The sequence below is a fragment of the Diadema setosum genome, chromosome 4 (assembly GCF_964275005.1).
Source record: "Diadema setosum chromosome 4, eeDiaSeto1, whole genome shotgun sequence".
NCBI classification, from domain to species: domain Eukaryota; kingdom Metazoa; phylum Echinodermata; class Echinoidea; order Diadematoida; family Diadematidae; genus Diadema; species Diadema setosum.
The window spans coordinates 25,320,451-25,337,155 of record NC_092688.1 but is presented as its reverse complement, the minus strand read 5'-3'; the positions used below and the strand labels follow the sequence as shown (position 1 = coordinate 25,337,155).

Here is a 16,705-nt window from a genome sequence, read left to right as displayed (position 1 = left end):
TAGTCAAACCATGTGATCAGTCAGGCAGCCTATGTATAAAGATAGTCGTTACTCAATATTCGTTTGATTTGTTACTGTGTGGTTACGATTACGAACGTTGGTTATGAGTCCGAAACACTCGTTCATATTGAACTACATGTATAAAGGTCAAAGCTGTTTCGATAGTACAGCTCGGTACGAGTTCAAAACGCAATCGAAATCATCAGAATGCTATCATAGGCGGAAATTATAGCTGTGGAAAACTTGTATTAAATATAGGTCAATAAAGATTGCCATATCCAATCTCCGTAAAAAGTTTTGATTCATGCCATCTTCTGAGCATTTTGAGATATTTTGCTTGTGTTTTGATTATGTTACGATTTAGGTTTGAACTATGAAAATTGAAAGGTGTGGTTACCTCAACGATGTCGCAGTTCCATTAACCATGATGGGTAAAGGGAACTCATGACTTTATAAGACTAATCCTTGCTAAATTGAAGATCAATACTTTAAACCATCACTTATGTCTTGTAAATAGATACGTCTGTAATCATAACCAAAATGCCTTAGGAGACAAAAATCATCAAACGTTTATAAGCGTCATCCGACAAATTTACAATTGACAATGCGAATGTATGATTGCCCCATTTGCATGTAGCTGTAAGCTATCTTTACGTTGAAGTTAACTTCCCTCCTTGAGAAAAAGAAAAAAAAGTCGGGTTTTCGCTAGAGGTACTTATTAGGAAACGGTATAAAAACAATTGTCTACTATACATCAAGAGATAACCTATACAAACACGAAACACACGCATATTTTGTTCGTTATATGCATGGATCTGTTTATTTGTTTGTTTGGTCATTATTCTAATGGCATTGATCTTGGTTTTTTTAATGGCATCGGTCTTGGTCGGGGGAAAGACAAAAAAACAAACAAACAAACAAACGTATCACTCTGTTATCAGACCAGGATGATTGCGAGAAGGGAGTACATGTATTCCCGCCTTTTTTATACAGGCAAACAATAAAAGCTTTGTATGCTATTATAAAAGCCTGGAGGCAAAAGGCAGTTTCAACGTTCAACTTATAGTAACCATAGGACATAAGGTAAGTTAGCGTCTCACTGACTGTGGTTCTTTTGTTTTGGCAAAACATGAACACAAAGGGGGTCTGAAATTTTTTTGTACATAGTACTTGTAGCAGACATTTATGCCGATTCTCCAACAGCATCGCTCCATTACGTCACTTCCTGCTATCAATGGCGAAGAAAGGATGATGGCTGCTTGATTATCCATTCCTTGAGATTGCAGGAAGCTCACCTTTCTTGTGTGTGTGTTTCGTTGTGTGTGGTTCTGTGGTACTCAGTTACAAGGCGTGAAGGTCCGAGTCTTTTCATTCTGATTACACATTTCAATACAGGCAACTGATTCGAGTTTCGCAAAGCTGTTGAGGCAAATTCTTTGCACACTTTACCTCTGAACTGTCAGGTACACGTACTACACGAAAAACATTCTTATTGAACAAACACATTTTGTGTAGCGACAAAGCTTTCTGTCATTTTCTCAAATAGGCCCTACTTCTAAAAGTGCTCAGATGAAGAGATTTCACAAAGAGAACACGAGTTAAAAATGGGCATCAGTTATTGTTCCGATTTCTCTCCCTGCCGGCAATAATTTATTCAATAAGTCTTTGGACTGGGAAAAGTACACATATATTCATTTGGCGAATCAGTGAATGAATTATTACACGAATTGTCTTTGCGAAAAGGAAATTAACCTTGTATATCTCCAAAGATAAACTTTGAACAGCCTGTCACATAGTAGGGAACAGCTGATTATTATCATTATTTGAATGAATTATCTATTGATGAAGCCAATAACCTTTGTAAATGTACACACGGAGAGTTGTCGTAAGTTCGCTATTTTGTGTTTTAGCTGTTATAAAATATCTCACATTATATATATATATATATACATATAAAGTACGAGATATATATATATATATATATATATATATATATATATAATGAGTATATATATATATATATATATATATATATATATATATATACATATCGTACTTTGTGTCTACACTTTTCAAACGCCATTGTGCGTCATGCCAATCACCACTTCATGAAATGTGGTGCGTGTATATCGCCGATCAGAGTCTTGCTCAGCTCATCAGTATTGCGCAATTCTAAAGCCCTCGCCGCCGCACGCTCTATGCCTTTTGTCTTCAATGGGGTCAAGAACAATGCTCATTAGCATCTTATGCTCTACAACGGAAGCGGAGCCTCGATCGGGCTAACCTTTTGTCAAGGCCCTGTCGCTGTATGGTGAAGAAAGCCCAAATGTAGCTGAGTGGGGTTGCGCGCTGGCGCGGTCGGCTGGGCTCGCTTCGCTCGCCCATTACAGCGAGAGGGCCTTGACAAAAGGCTACGATCGGGCAAGAACAATAGGTGCAAAGCGCACCGTAAAGTCGATGGTTGGAAAAAAAAATTGTAACGGAAAAAAAATGTCTCAAAGCAACAGTGATTTGGGACACTTTTACTAATTTTTTCACACTGAAATTTTCTGAACAGATAAATAAAACACCAAGGAATCATTATCCGTCATAAAATAACTTCCCTATTTGACGCGAGTAGTGCATCCCCTTCATCTCTGGCTCATTACAGGAAAACTCCACGTGCGACATAGTACTCATTTTGAGAGAGCGCCATGTGCACCGAATAGACGTCACCTAGTAGGTTGCAGCGTGAAAAGCTTAAACTTCTTTAGACGAGCATGGGATCATTTTCTTTCTTTCTTTCTGCCTGTCTTTCTTTCTTTCTTTCTTTCTTTCTTTCTCTACATATGTAAAATAAAGAGAATATGTGCGGAATCAAACACAAAATCCTTACGTTTTGTTTTCCCGTTACCCGACTATTGCAATAATGTCGAAAGATAACTTTACAACGAGAAATGACAGTGTTTGAGACAGAAAAAACAACAACAAAAAACGGGAAATAAAGATTTGTTGGATTTTTTTTTTTCATCACTGGGTAATACTGTTCCGTAGAATATTTGGTTAGAGGGATTTAGCATTGCGTGCTGGCCAACGCGGCTCTAGCTGAAAGTCAGGGGATCGCGGTGATCGAACAGCAATTACTCGTTTACCTTCCTATGTATCAAAACATCCTTTGAACTACTGCGTATTGAAAGTAACTTGTAAAGGATGGAGAAAAAGACAGTTTGTTTTGAACAAAACAAGCACAAGTGTGATGATGGCACAATACCAATATACACACTGTCTCGAATGAAGAGAATCAGGCGCTAGTGTGGGGCCTATTTTCATACCCATGGGGACTGTACCAACTTGCACCAAAATGACGAGAACGCTAAATATAGAATTTCCGATCACCTTCGTAAATTTGAACCGAACCCGTTATCGCGAATTACGGCAAATTGCATGGCATCGATCAAAACAACTCGTAACTAGCTGTTCGATCTGAAATTGAAATTAGCCTCCTACACTCTTAAAAAGAAAAGGGTAAATCAACATTTAAAAGGGCTGAGGAGTGACAGCGTTTTTAAGGTAATGTTGCATTCACCCTATCTATCCAGCTGAATCCAACGTTAGCATGTGCTAGATACAGCTAGAAAAAGGGTGAATACAACATTTTGAAAACGCTGTCGCTCCTCGCCCCTTTTAAAACGCTGTTTTACCCTTTTCTTTTTAAGAGCGTATCTGCTACGTATTTTGGTTGAGCAACGGCCTCGACCGACCAACGGACATTATGCGCAATATGTAATCATACAGCCAACTTCACTTTCAGATTGTGTACGTGGCGGTCGTCGCAAAGCGAATAACTTTGGAGCTGTATTTGTTTATTTATTTATCTATCTTTTTATGGCATTCAGTTATATATATATACCTTCCATTCAATCCTAGATTGGAACTACTTTCTCGATGTTTTCCTCTCTATCTGTCTTTCGGTATATGCAATGCTGAATTTCGTGTAGGATATTTTCTGCTATTACTTTTCGAACAAGAATCCGCCTTAGGGCTGGGTTCCACTGCCGATCAAATCTGCTTGTTATGATCATTCTATAGTCCGACAGAGTGTTAAAAAACATCTTGTATAGGAGGAAGCCAAAACCAATGTCGATCAAGGTAGATCGATCACATCCAGATTGATTCCGATCGCGTCCTTGTCGAGAGAGATTTGATTGGCAGTGGAAATCCATCGTTTCCATACTTGACTTCATGTATAGTTGCTATTACAGGGCCTACAGTTCGGGACATAGAGTCAAACTTTCGTTTTATAGGCCTATACTGATGGTGTTACGCGTGCATTGATACATAATAAAAGCATTTCCTTCCTTTGTACGTTAGCGTGGGGACGATTAGTGAAGTTCACCAAGATAATAATGAAAGTCTTGACCGTCAAAAGAAAGATGACCCTTTCCCAGGAACAATGAAAGCAGTGTCCAGCTGTCTTGAAAGACACCATCCTGGCGGAACAATACAAGAAGAATCGAATAAGACACGCTGATTCAACACCACACACAACGAGACATGTTTTAGACACAGCTCGCAGAGGGTGCGCTCGCTTGTGAGTTGGGGTATCCCTCTTGCCAACTAGCTAAGAAATCACGTAAGCCATTTTAATAGTGTAAAATTTGTATGAATTTTACATACTAATTTTGGTGCAAACACCACACATTACGGACAGCTTCTTAGTGTAACTGATTAGGCCTATGATAACACAATCAGTTGTATGGGCATAGTATTCGCGCTGTTACGTCACTGATAGGTAATCACGGGACGGAGACACTGATTTGGTCTATCAACAAACATCAATTAGAAAAGAATAATCTTTTTCGATTCTCTGATTAGATAGAATGATGTGGAATCGGGTTCTTTAGTGTGATCACTGTAAAGGTAACATGCCTAACTAAGACTTGACTCATTTCAAAAGAGCGCGTACGCTATTATGTGATCCCCAAAATTCATAAAGAAAGGGGGAATGGAGTAGGGGATATAATAGGCTTTACCAAACATGCCAAATGGAGCAGCATCGCGCTGTCGACGATGCTTTTAACACATGTCCGAAATCATTAATTTTCCTTGAAATAAATGCAGCTGAGAGTAATCAATTTCACTAACATAAAAGTCTTAATCTCATTTCGTTCTGTCCCTTCTTTTTCATTAATAGAAACCATAATGATGAACGAGGATTCAAATCCTTAGGTTATGGCATTTCTATTGCGTTTGACAGTTAAATCGCGGTATTGTGAAGGTTTCGGTGAAAACCTCCGACGAACTCGTTGATGAAACGCCCCCCCCCCCCCCCGTTGATCTACTTTGCGATTCGTTTGCTTTGTATACGGCCTTGAACGGGTGGCGGTTTTTTTCCTCTCTCTCTCTCTCTCTCTCTCTCTCTCTCTCTCATGTCATGATGATGATAGTCGTGTATTGAATGTTATAGGATATGACTAAAACTGATCTGAATAGCAATGGTGATGACAATTACTACTGCTGGCATAAGTGACAGCTAAATGAACAGATGTTTCCTTGTTCTGATTTCACCTCTCCCTCATTTCTCACTCTTGTTTGCCCCCTCCCATGAATGATAAAAACAACAACAACAACAACAACAACAACAACAACAGACTTAACCGCACAACAAGTCAGATAAATGCGTGCTGGCAACCAATAGACCTACGTGACACGTATCTTGTAGGTTGAAACTAACTTAATGGCCACGACAAATCATATCAGAGGAAATAATGGCAGAAGAAAAAAAGCTGACAACCTTTCTAGTGTAAATTTCTGCGAAAACAGGTGGCAAAAAAAAAAAAAGATGCGCGCACTGCTACTATTTCAGGTTATAAGCAGTCTGTAAACCGACCGAACGGCATAATTCTATTAAAATGTCGCCTTATCTTGGTTTCTTTAACAGTAAAAAACCACACGTTGAACAGTATTGGTGCATTACACATTAATGTTAACACTAAAACAAAACAAAGGGGTTATTCGTCGCTTCATACTTACAATCGAATCATGTGTCAAAAAAAAATAATGATAATATAAAAAAGGTCCCGATGCTGAAGAAAATATCGCTTTCCTAGATGCCGCTGCAACAAGCTGAAGTTTATAGTGTAAGAGCTATACCTACCCAATTACACAACAGTAGGCCTACATAATATCATGGCAACATTTATATTGAAACTTCTTTCGATCTCACACTCATAAAATCTGCGTACCTCTGCATGTGAAAATTAGAATGAACATAACGGACATATCAACTGAGAAGTTCCTCTAGATACTTCTTCCCGACTTGGCGATCATCATACAGTAAAAGACGTGACTATTAATTTATTTGTATCGAATGTAAACTGTTTACTGTAAACGAAAAACACTATACGGCGTGCCTCCTCCGTTTATTGTCTTTGCCGTAACCATGGAGCTACTACGAAACCAAACAAGAAGCACGCATGGACGGCGCGTTTCATTGAACTTGATAACCACGTGTTTCGCACTTCGGCACATATTGCACTGCGCGAAACGTAGCGATTACCGTACTTGTGGCGGACTTACTGACTTTGGTCAAGGAATGAAAATGGAATACATTAAGAAAAATATGATATTGAAATACCGACATCATAAAAATGTTTGGAAACAACGAATGATTATGGAGTATAGAAATGAAAATGCCAAACAAAGATTTTCATTCGCTCATAGGGAAGCTCTCTATAGAAGAGATGAAAGCATCTCCCCTCGTATGGCAGTATAAGTTTCCCCAACAAGCTGAGGTTAGTGAGGCATACACCAGGCTCGACACTAACGGTGGCTCGGTGGACCGGGGCCACCAAAAAAGTCGGATGTTTGCCTTTACTTTTGGAAATGGACAGCGGTAACAGTCGACTCCGTATAAGATGCTAAAATAAATGTCAGATGTTGTTTTTATTTTTGGAAATGAATAACGGTAATATTCGACTCCGTACGGTGCTAAAATTAATGTCAGAAATTCGATTTTGCGTTCGGAAATGAATAACAGTAATATTCGACTCCGTACGGTGATTAAACAAATATCGCATGTTTGCTTTGACGTTCGGAAATGACTACTAATGATATACAACTCCGTACGATGATCTAAATGCCGGATATTTGCTTATGCGTTCGAAAGTGAATAGCAATAACATTCAGCTCTGAAAGATGTCAATGTAAGTGTCGGAAATTTGCTTTGACATTCGGAAATGAATAACAATGATATTCAACTCCGTACGATGATAAAATAAATGCCGGATGTTTTCTTTCAAGCTCTGGACTTGTGGAAAGATAATAATGTACGTTCATCACTTTTTTTTCATGATTCATTCAAGAATTTCGGGAGTCTGACAGCCATCGGATCTCGTTACGATGTTTTTGTAATGTTTACAGACACGTATGGCAAACATAAGAGCAAGGCTTCATAGAAGATGAATTACCCTGGTGGCAATCATTGAACGACAATTTCAATTCAATGGGCAATCGTCGGGACCACTCGCGATGTTAGAAAAAATAAACACCTCAGCATCGAGCAATTTCTATTATTGAATGAGCAATCGTCGGGACGATGTGCGACGTTTCAAACTCATACCAAACGGTGATTTAAGTTCAATGGGCAAGCCTAGGGACGATGCGCGACGCTTTAACAATTACTAAACGCGTCTCTGACCAGTGATTCAAGTTGAATGGACAATCGTCGGGACGATAAGTGCGACGTTTGAACAATTATGGATTAAGAAACTCGCCACGGAACGGTGATTTAAATTCAATGGTCAATCGTCGGGACGATGAGCGACGCGAAACCATCACCAAAACCTTTACAAAACGGTTAGTCAAGTTGAATACGCAGTCGTCGGGGACGATGTGCGACGTTTGAACAATCACTGAAACGCTTCGCCGATCGACAAAAGACCTCCTTAATTGATTAGTCGCGACGAAAAGGGACGACTTCGTTCCGACTCGTCGGAACCATCTTTTGTTGATATTTATAATGAGCCAAAAAGAGCGCAGTAATGAGCACATGAGTCCCAAAATTTGGATCGTCGGGGACGATTGGCGACGTTCTTTTGTCTCATATCGTCGCGACGAAGATATCTCCCTAACACAGTTTTTCTGTTGTGCCTAAATCAGAGCTGTATTATGTGAAAATGTTTAAAACTGTACCATCCTGGCAAGCTGGTTTTATCACTTTTCGACTTCATTTCTCCAAATGAAACTAATATGTTAAAATCTTCAAGTATAATTCTTTATTGATAGATATATCAGATTAGTGCCCGCGTATGTCCAGTCGAGCAATTTTCATCTTCATTTCAGCATTTTTTTCCTCAATTTCTGTTCACGCATCCTCGTGTCTGTACCACCCAGCTTTTATAAGAAGGCATAGCGAAAAGTAATTACCATCACAAAGACATATCTTCCTTTGAAAGTGGCTGGTGATTAGGCAATAGGCGTTTTCACATCAGCACGATGTTTCGAAATAGCGCGCTATTTTCTGACTTGGGAAATTAAACCGATCACGAAATAGCGCGCTACTTGATAATGTGAACACAAATTAGCGCGCTAATTGATCGAAAAAAAATTCTCGAGTCCGACGCGGCATATTTCGGAAATAGCAGGATAATTAATGCGAACTAGCGCGCTATTTGATAATGTTCGGGCTGATGTGAATAGGAAATGAAATAGCGTTCTAATTAGCGATCGCGAAAAATATCTCGAGCTTGCATTTTTATCGGGCTGATGTGAAAACGCCTATGATGGAGACACGAGTCAATTATCTTCGTATCGGCGCGGCTAATCCTGTTTGGCACATGCTTCAAATATTTTTGAGCGGCGGCTTCGAACATAGATGAAAGGGAATAACTCTGTTGTTACTCCATCTCTTCAACCTCCTTGGTTAAAGGAAGCTCTTAATTCCCATGAAAAAGATAGAGAATACAGAAAAAAATATGAAGAAGGACGGGTGAAAGTATTTGATCCTGCATCACAAAACCAACAAAACGTCGCAAGACATGGATTATATTACATCTATGTGACTTTTCCGTCAAACAAAATGGCATTCATTGACAGATCTTTTTTTCTTATAAACATAATTTGTATTTTGTTTTTGGTTTTTTTTTTTTTACAGAAAATACACTACAAAATGTTACACCCAGCACCAGCACTAGAAATAGTATAGACTACAGTAATATCGGTGAGTAGTAATACGTTTAAAACCATCCAAAATGTACACTGCCACTCTGTCTTCCTGAATAGGATGATAAGTGATAATGAAGCATCTGCAGTAAAAATAATGAAAAAAAATGATAATAATTTGAATATTGATGTAGGTAGGATCTTAGTACTTACAGTGTCATATTTTCATTCTTTTATTTTCATAAGCTGCGGACAGCTATGCTTCTCAATGGCCAACGACAATGAAAGAAACAATCGTCGTGTCTCCTTCAGGTGATGAATAAATCTGATCTCACCATGCTTATGCTTGTGTTTTCTGCTATAAAATACAATTATGCTGCTGCAATCCTACATTGACAAAAATAGTGACAAATCATTCTTGCTGTCTTGTTTGTGAAAAATTTAAGTGTGAGCCATTTTCCCATCATTTTGTAGCCCTTATTGCATAGGTAAGATTGGCGGAAATTGGACCTTCTTTTCCTTATTATGGTTGGTGAGGCACATGCAGCAAGCATCATTTTAAATATATATATATATATATATATATATATATATATATATATATATACACATATACATAATAATGTGACCTTGCACCTCAAAACAAACAAAAAGTCGCCAGACATGAATTTTTAGTTAAGATCATATTCTGAAAGAGAAGACTTTAAGCTTTAAAATGATGTATAACTCATATCAAATGGACTCTCCAAACCTATCTAAATATTGGAAAGAAAGCACAAACTCAGGAAAAGTGTGAACTGAGAAAAGAGGCTCTGAAGTACAGTGTCTATTCAAGCGCTTAATCTTTACCAAACCGTGAAGGCTGTGCGATGAATGGGACAAAAAACAGGAAGTAAACCACCAGAGTAACAACAATGAAGGGATTATCAGATTAAACTGAAATTAAGCATGCCTCATTAACACATTCTGTCCATAATTAATGCCAACTTTCAAAGCAGTAGCACTATCCTCACAAAAGTTATAAGAGTTGAAAGTGAAGAGTGTGGACAAGGTTTTTCAGAAATGAAAAAGGGATTCTAAAGACACACCTAATCACACTATTCTACCAAAAATGTTCGAGATAAACTGCTAAAAAAAACCACCACACTTTCCTGCCCATTTTATGATACCAAATTTTAGCATAATGTAAAAGAAGACCCGCTCTTTCAAAAAATATGAAAAAGTCAAGCTCGGCTAGGTTTACCAATTTCACTTATTTTCAGTCCTCACGCAAAATCAGTGTGTGCGACTTTATGTTTGTTTTGAGGTGCACGGTCACATATATCATATATATCTATATATATAATATATATATATATATATATATATATATAATATATATATATATATATATATATATAATATGTCCTATAATATTATATGATTATATATATATATATATATATATATATATATATATATATATATATATGACATTCAGTATTTCCGGTGATTATGTAATAACATCGGAGTGATGATGCAGAACTTTTACCCCTCCCCCTTTTTAATGAAAGTTCATGATATGAGATTACATGTTATTAATGGCCACATTAAAGAAGAAGGATACACTGAAGCAAAAAAAAAAAAAAAAAGTGACAGAGAAAGTGATAGCAAGTCACCATGTCCACTGTGCACAAAAATACGGCTTTTTTTTTTGTAATGCGCTTTCCTTAAACAGGGGCTAAAAAGCAATTGATATTGGTTGATTTCATCAGACTCTCGTGGAGACGTAACTATTATTATTGAAAACTCCCATTGGTATTTATGAAATGGCATTTTCTAAAAACAAACAAACAAACACACACTCACAAATCGATAAGGGTTAATAGCGTGCCATTGCAACCAAAACAGCCCTGCCGATTCGCAAAAAAAAAAGGTCTAGTCTAAAATGAATATTGATTAAGTATATTTCTTTTTGTAACCTCGTTATTGTTTTATATTTTTGGTAAGTCTGAGTACTTTGCAAAGATCAGATGATCTTTACTGCAGGCTAATTATAATTTTGATTATGCGTCATTTAAGCTTCTCTTCAAGTTTGTGAGGTTGTACAGAGGTAACTACGTACAATACTGAAACCAAGCTAATTTTCTTAATTTTCTCATGTCATTCTATCTTGAAAGCGTATGGTAGCTCGCCAACAGCAAAATTAAATAATGCAATGATTCGTATACTGGCATGCATGCTACAGGAATCAAGCAATTAACAATTCTTGCCAGGTTATGAAATTGAAATATCTATTTTTGCCAATCTGATTAACAGCAGCAGATATCTGTCTGTAGTCATTGTCAAGAGAAAGTCCTTACGAGAGAAAGTTATTGTTCAGTCATTCATTCACTTCCCAGGTAACAACGGGATAACTAAACTACGTTGTCCTTCAGACCTCCGATTTGCTCGGATAAAGTTTATTACGTACATCCTGGGAACCCTTTTCGGAGTTGTTTTCGCTGTGCTTGTCATACTATCGGCTTGGCGCAAACATCAGCAGAAAAGGTGACTTTTGTGTAAACTGTAGGGAAGTGGGTGGTGAATTATTTGATAGTCATCAAAATATATAGATGATTAACATTCAGCAATGTGTGTGCGTTGCTAGGAAGTATATGGTTGCTTTATTGCTGTTGTATATAGATATCCGTTTGTTGTTCAGAAAGTGTGACGGGTCATCACGGAAAAAAACAAACAAACAGGTCGCTCAGAAAAAAAAATGTCTGATTTTGTAATTGCTTTCCGCTGGAATCGGAGAGTTCAAGGAATAGATTTGTTTCTCAGAATTCGCGGAAAGTCACCATGAAAACAATTACAACGGCGACCAATTAATAAGCTCAATTTTTAATAGAACGTGTTAAGATTATTATGTTATTTATTCAGGGCCTATTTATTTACTTATTTTTTGGCTCTGCAGCCGTTGTAAGATGTCACGAAATCTCTATAAATAAATCAAAGTGTCACATAGAAGAGAAAGCACCTGTGCTAGTATTGCATGCTTCAGTCCATTGAGATGTTCTTCTGGTGATGTGTGGCAACATAATAATTGTGATCAAAGTTATCTAAAGAGAAGAAGAAAGATCAGAACTTACACTAACTTGGCCTATTTTATGTACTACAACTGTTATAAATTCTTTGTGGTACGTGTATTTCATTTCTATGATGATAGTAATATAACAATAATGATTGTAAATTTATATTGCGCAGTTTCTTTGAAGCATAGAATACTCAACGGGGTATGACAACAACAAAAAAATAAATCTAATCTAAAAATCTAAAAGTAAGACAAACTAATTCCTAACTGGAAATCCTACAAAATAATGAAATTGTGACTTTAAAGGACTAATAATTGCATAATCATTCAAATTCATAAAAATTTGATATCTGGGAAACATGCAGACATGTATTGATCACGACTATGGGAAACTTTCCTGAAACATGTGTTTTAAGAAGATTTTTGAAACTTTCGACTGGTGATGTATGTCTGATTGAGAGAGAGGAGGAGGTTATTCCAAAGTCTTGGTGCAGCACTAACGAAAGTACGGTCTCCTGATGTAACTTTCCTCTTGCACTGTGGATGACTGAGGAGCATGATGTCATTTGACCTACGAAGCCTGTGTTAGAAAATGTTAGAGTTGCAGGAATCGTGTATCACACCTAGTTTATTAGAGCAACGGTAAAATGAAAATATGATTTTTTTTTTAAACCATGTGTTCAATTGCAATGGTTTCTACAGTAACATCCCCTGCAGTTTAAATGTATGAATTCATTAACATGTTCTAAGAAATATTGTTTCCATTCTTTATTTATGGAATGTTATTCGTAGGCGTCGACAAGTTTCGAGTCATTCGAAAGTCCTCTCCAGTGAAGGGCTGTCGCAGCTGGATCCGCCAAACACTTCCACTCATACTGAAGGCACGGGAGATCACGGAGGCACTTCATCTCATCCAGAGAACACGTATGAGAACTGTGGAGCGGTAATGACATACAAATTTCGTCTTTTAAGTTACAGTTTTGATTTTAGAATTTCACTGTACGTATGCGTGTGTGTGTGCGCGTGTGTTCTATGGAGTTGAGCCCAGGCTTGAAAAGAAATATAAAAGAGGAAACCCTCTTCAACTTTGTTTTTCTTTAGAAATTAAGAGCGCAGAGTGGCGGTTGTGAACGGAATTTGACCTTACATGAGATAGTATCGAGTAACCTGAAAAAAAAAAAAAATCTCAAGGTTATCCAAAGAAAGAAAAATCCACAAAACAGGTAATAGTATTTCCTTACAAGGGTGCACATCTTTAATTTAAATTTTGACCTTAGAATCATTGCCTGAGAGCAGCAGTGGCTTTCAGCAGTTTTCGTGGATCACAACACTTCTGTTACAAGTAAAAATGTGTATGAACTCTTTGTTAGAAACTACGGATAGCAGTGCCTTTGATCGCTACCTTGACATAACCATGCGTAAAACATTGCTACTAAGAGCCCGAAGGTTTACGTTTATCTGTCAGTGAATTAAATGTAGTTGCCTATTAGTTTTAAATGCTAACTTAGTCCACACACAATCGTCGACATTAGTTGATTCACTGTACTAGAATTGACCCTATTTTTCTCAGTTTTTTTTTTCTGTAAAGTGCTTTTTCTATGAGTTTGATGATGTGAGAACGTGGAAGCTTGATTAGTAATTATCGTTCTAAAGTATAATATACTAACCTTTTCACAATATTATTGCATGTGATAGACAGATCTCGTGGCGACTTTGTGCGTGTTTTATTATATAGGGTCACATGTCACCGAACCTGTCCCTTGAAACTACACTGAACAGCGGGAGAGGTATTGAAAGTTCAGCTGAAACTGGATCACGTTCTTCTTATGACGTCATACACCACCTTAAACACGTTCATGAGTGTACAAATGAGGCCGCGGATAACACAAAAGCACTATACATGGAAATGTCAGGTGCAGGAAAGAAGGGGAAGAAGAAGGTCGTAATTCTTCAATCCAGGCATATCAGTGAAGAGGAAGAAGATGTTGATGAAGACGGCTACCTCCTTTCCAATGTAAGTCTGCACAGAGGTATAAGATTTCAACCTGCAGTAAGTCAAGATTCGAAAGAGTCTCGTGGCATTGACACAGTATTACCCTGTGGTAACAAAGTCGGCACAGCATTATCTTATCAGCCCACAAGAGCTGCAGGTGACACTAGTCAATCTGAGAACGTGCAATCGTCAATTTACCATGACATTTCCTCAGCTTCTGACCAATCTGCAGCTATTCCAGAACCGCAACACTCTCCTACTTACTTGAATATCGAAGGAAATTACGAATTAGGTCCTTATGCGATGACCCTGAACGACCCTTCATATTCGGTATCTATCTATCCTAGCACGTCAAGAGAGGAGCATAAAGTGGATGAACATGGCTATCTCGTTTTAGAAGCAGATACTGATGGGAACATCAATCATTGTTTTGAGAACCAAAACAACTTATTGCCCACAAAAATAGTTTTGTACAAAAGCACAATTTCCGCGAGAACAGAAGATCACTTCAATTCAACAGTGTATGACAGTATTCCTGATGAGCCAAAACTCTAAAGACGCTCTTATACTGACAGCTGAATGACAACTGATGTCACAATAAGGACGGAATTACGATGTGTGATTTTCGTCATTCCGAATGTTTGTAATACCGAAATGTTTGTTTTTCCAAAAAGGGGATAGGGTTCAATAATCCGTACATTTGTGGAGTAATTCAGAAGGTCGTTAATCTACAAATTTTATGAAGCTTGATGTTTCGAAGGTTCGTTAATCAAATCATAAATAAAAAAGGTTCTGTATTAACGAAACTTGTAACTTATATTTTGGTTAAAACCATCTGTGAATGATTCCTCACGGGGTAATAGGGAATCATAGGGGTTGGACCATTAAATGGTCTCGGAGTATAAATTCAAAGTATGACATATAATGTCATTGTAATTGTGTTGTATATGAAATTCCCTGGTGCAAATATCACCGTTCTGAATATATTGCATAATGTTATGTAGCCGACCATGGCCTGTAACTGTTCACCTGTATCTCGGTGAGAAAATACTTTGCCATGCTTTACTATTCAGTGATCAAGGTGATCTAACTTTGTGTATTAGCGAAAGCAGATAGACCTCTCCTCTCTCCTTTCTTCTATCCTATCTCTATGCAAGTCATCCCTCCCTCCTATTTTCCTATATGTTATGTATTATGTACGAGGGCTGCATGCAAATCAAGCAATGCTTAAGCTGATATGTTCTGTTGTACATTGTAAAGGCAATGAAGAAACTGTATTGCTGTATATTCTAAAGGTAATGAAGAAAGTTACTTGGTTAACAATTAATGTTTATGTATATATATATATATATATATGGCACCATCAATGTATATAATATATGTGTATGTATCTGCATGAGCAATGATGTAATGCAGGAACCAATCAAATCGAATCAAATCAAAGAATGCGTAAGTGCCTTCATCTTTATACGACAGTTACCCCAAACACAAACCTATATTCTCTGATTTATGAGCCTATATTGCATCCATTCTGTATTAATTCAAACGTATGGAAACTAATGCCCATATAAAGAGCGCCTCCAAAGAAGATTTCACCTTCGCCGTTAATAAATTGGATTGTAATACAGAGTTAATTTGACTATAAGGAACGTTTCCCGAAAATACAGAAACAAGAAATAATTGAAGCTGTGATGCTTATCATAATGTGGTGATGAAAATTATAGATGACGATGTATTGTAAATGTTAAATCGCATTAATTTATTTTTTTAAAATCAGCTTATCAATTAATGTATCGTATTTGTTTGAAATGTTAGTATATCTGTGCGCCCTTGTCAATTGTGCTGTAACAGTGCACTCTATATCATTTCCTTGTACTTACCTGCCTGTGGGCAGGTAGTAACCTAGGAATGGCGACATACATGCTTTGATTTATGAATGAATAAAGCATGTTACATTTAAACACATGTGATCTTGTCAGTCACATATATGTCACTCCGTTTTTTGAAAAATCATAGTATTCCAATATTATAAGTAAAGAATTTAATGCTTCATTTCATTTTTTTCATTATTTTTTTTATTTTATTCCATTTCAGCACGGCACAAGCTTTATCGATGGCTGTTTTTTCCCTGTCCATGCTAACACACACACACACACACACACACACACATACAACCTAAAATACAAATGCAATGATATACTTTTACAAAGCAATGTAAATGAACAAACATAATCACAGTCTATGGTCGCAACCCGGAGGGATGACTTACCGATTTGTAGCCTGCTCGGTCGCCGCTAAAATGTTGGCAGCGCCCAGATTTTTTGTTTTTTGTTTTTTGTTTTTTAGCTGCGAGCAGGCTGTAAAATCTCAGCGACCGGTCGCCGAGTTTTTAACTGAGGGTTACCAACCGATGACCGATGGGGCACTTTTGATGTTAAAAGCCATCGGTCTTTTGCAGCTGAAGTTTTAACGTGGAGTTAATATCAGCGGCGACCAACCAGCTTTCACTTGCAGCC

The 16,705-nt window shown here is 37.5% G+C and overlaps 1 protein-coding gene across 1 annotated transcript in view; it reads left to right on the top strand.

The window, feature by feature from the left end:
• Positions 1-14,744, top strand: part of LOC140227757 (uncharacterized) — a 50,194-nt gene extending 35,450 nt beyond the window's left edge. The window contains exons 7-11 of the mRNA XM_072308157.1: positions 9,134-9,199; positions 9,388-9,453; positions 11,559-11,670; positions 12,989-13,139; positions 13,932-14,744. Coding sequence (XP_072164258.1) covers positions 9,134-9,199; positions 9,388-9,453; positions 11,559-11,670; positions 12,989-13,139; positions 13,932-14,744 — 1,208 coding nt within the window. The remainder of the gene's footprint in view (positions 1-9,133; positions 9,200-9,387; positions 9,454-11,558; positions 11,671-12,988; positions 13,140-13,931) is intronic.
• The last annotated feature ends 1,961 nt before the right edge of the window (positions 14,745-16,705 follow it).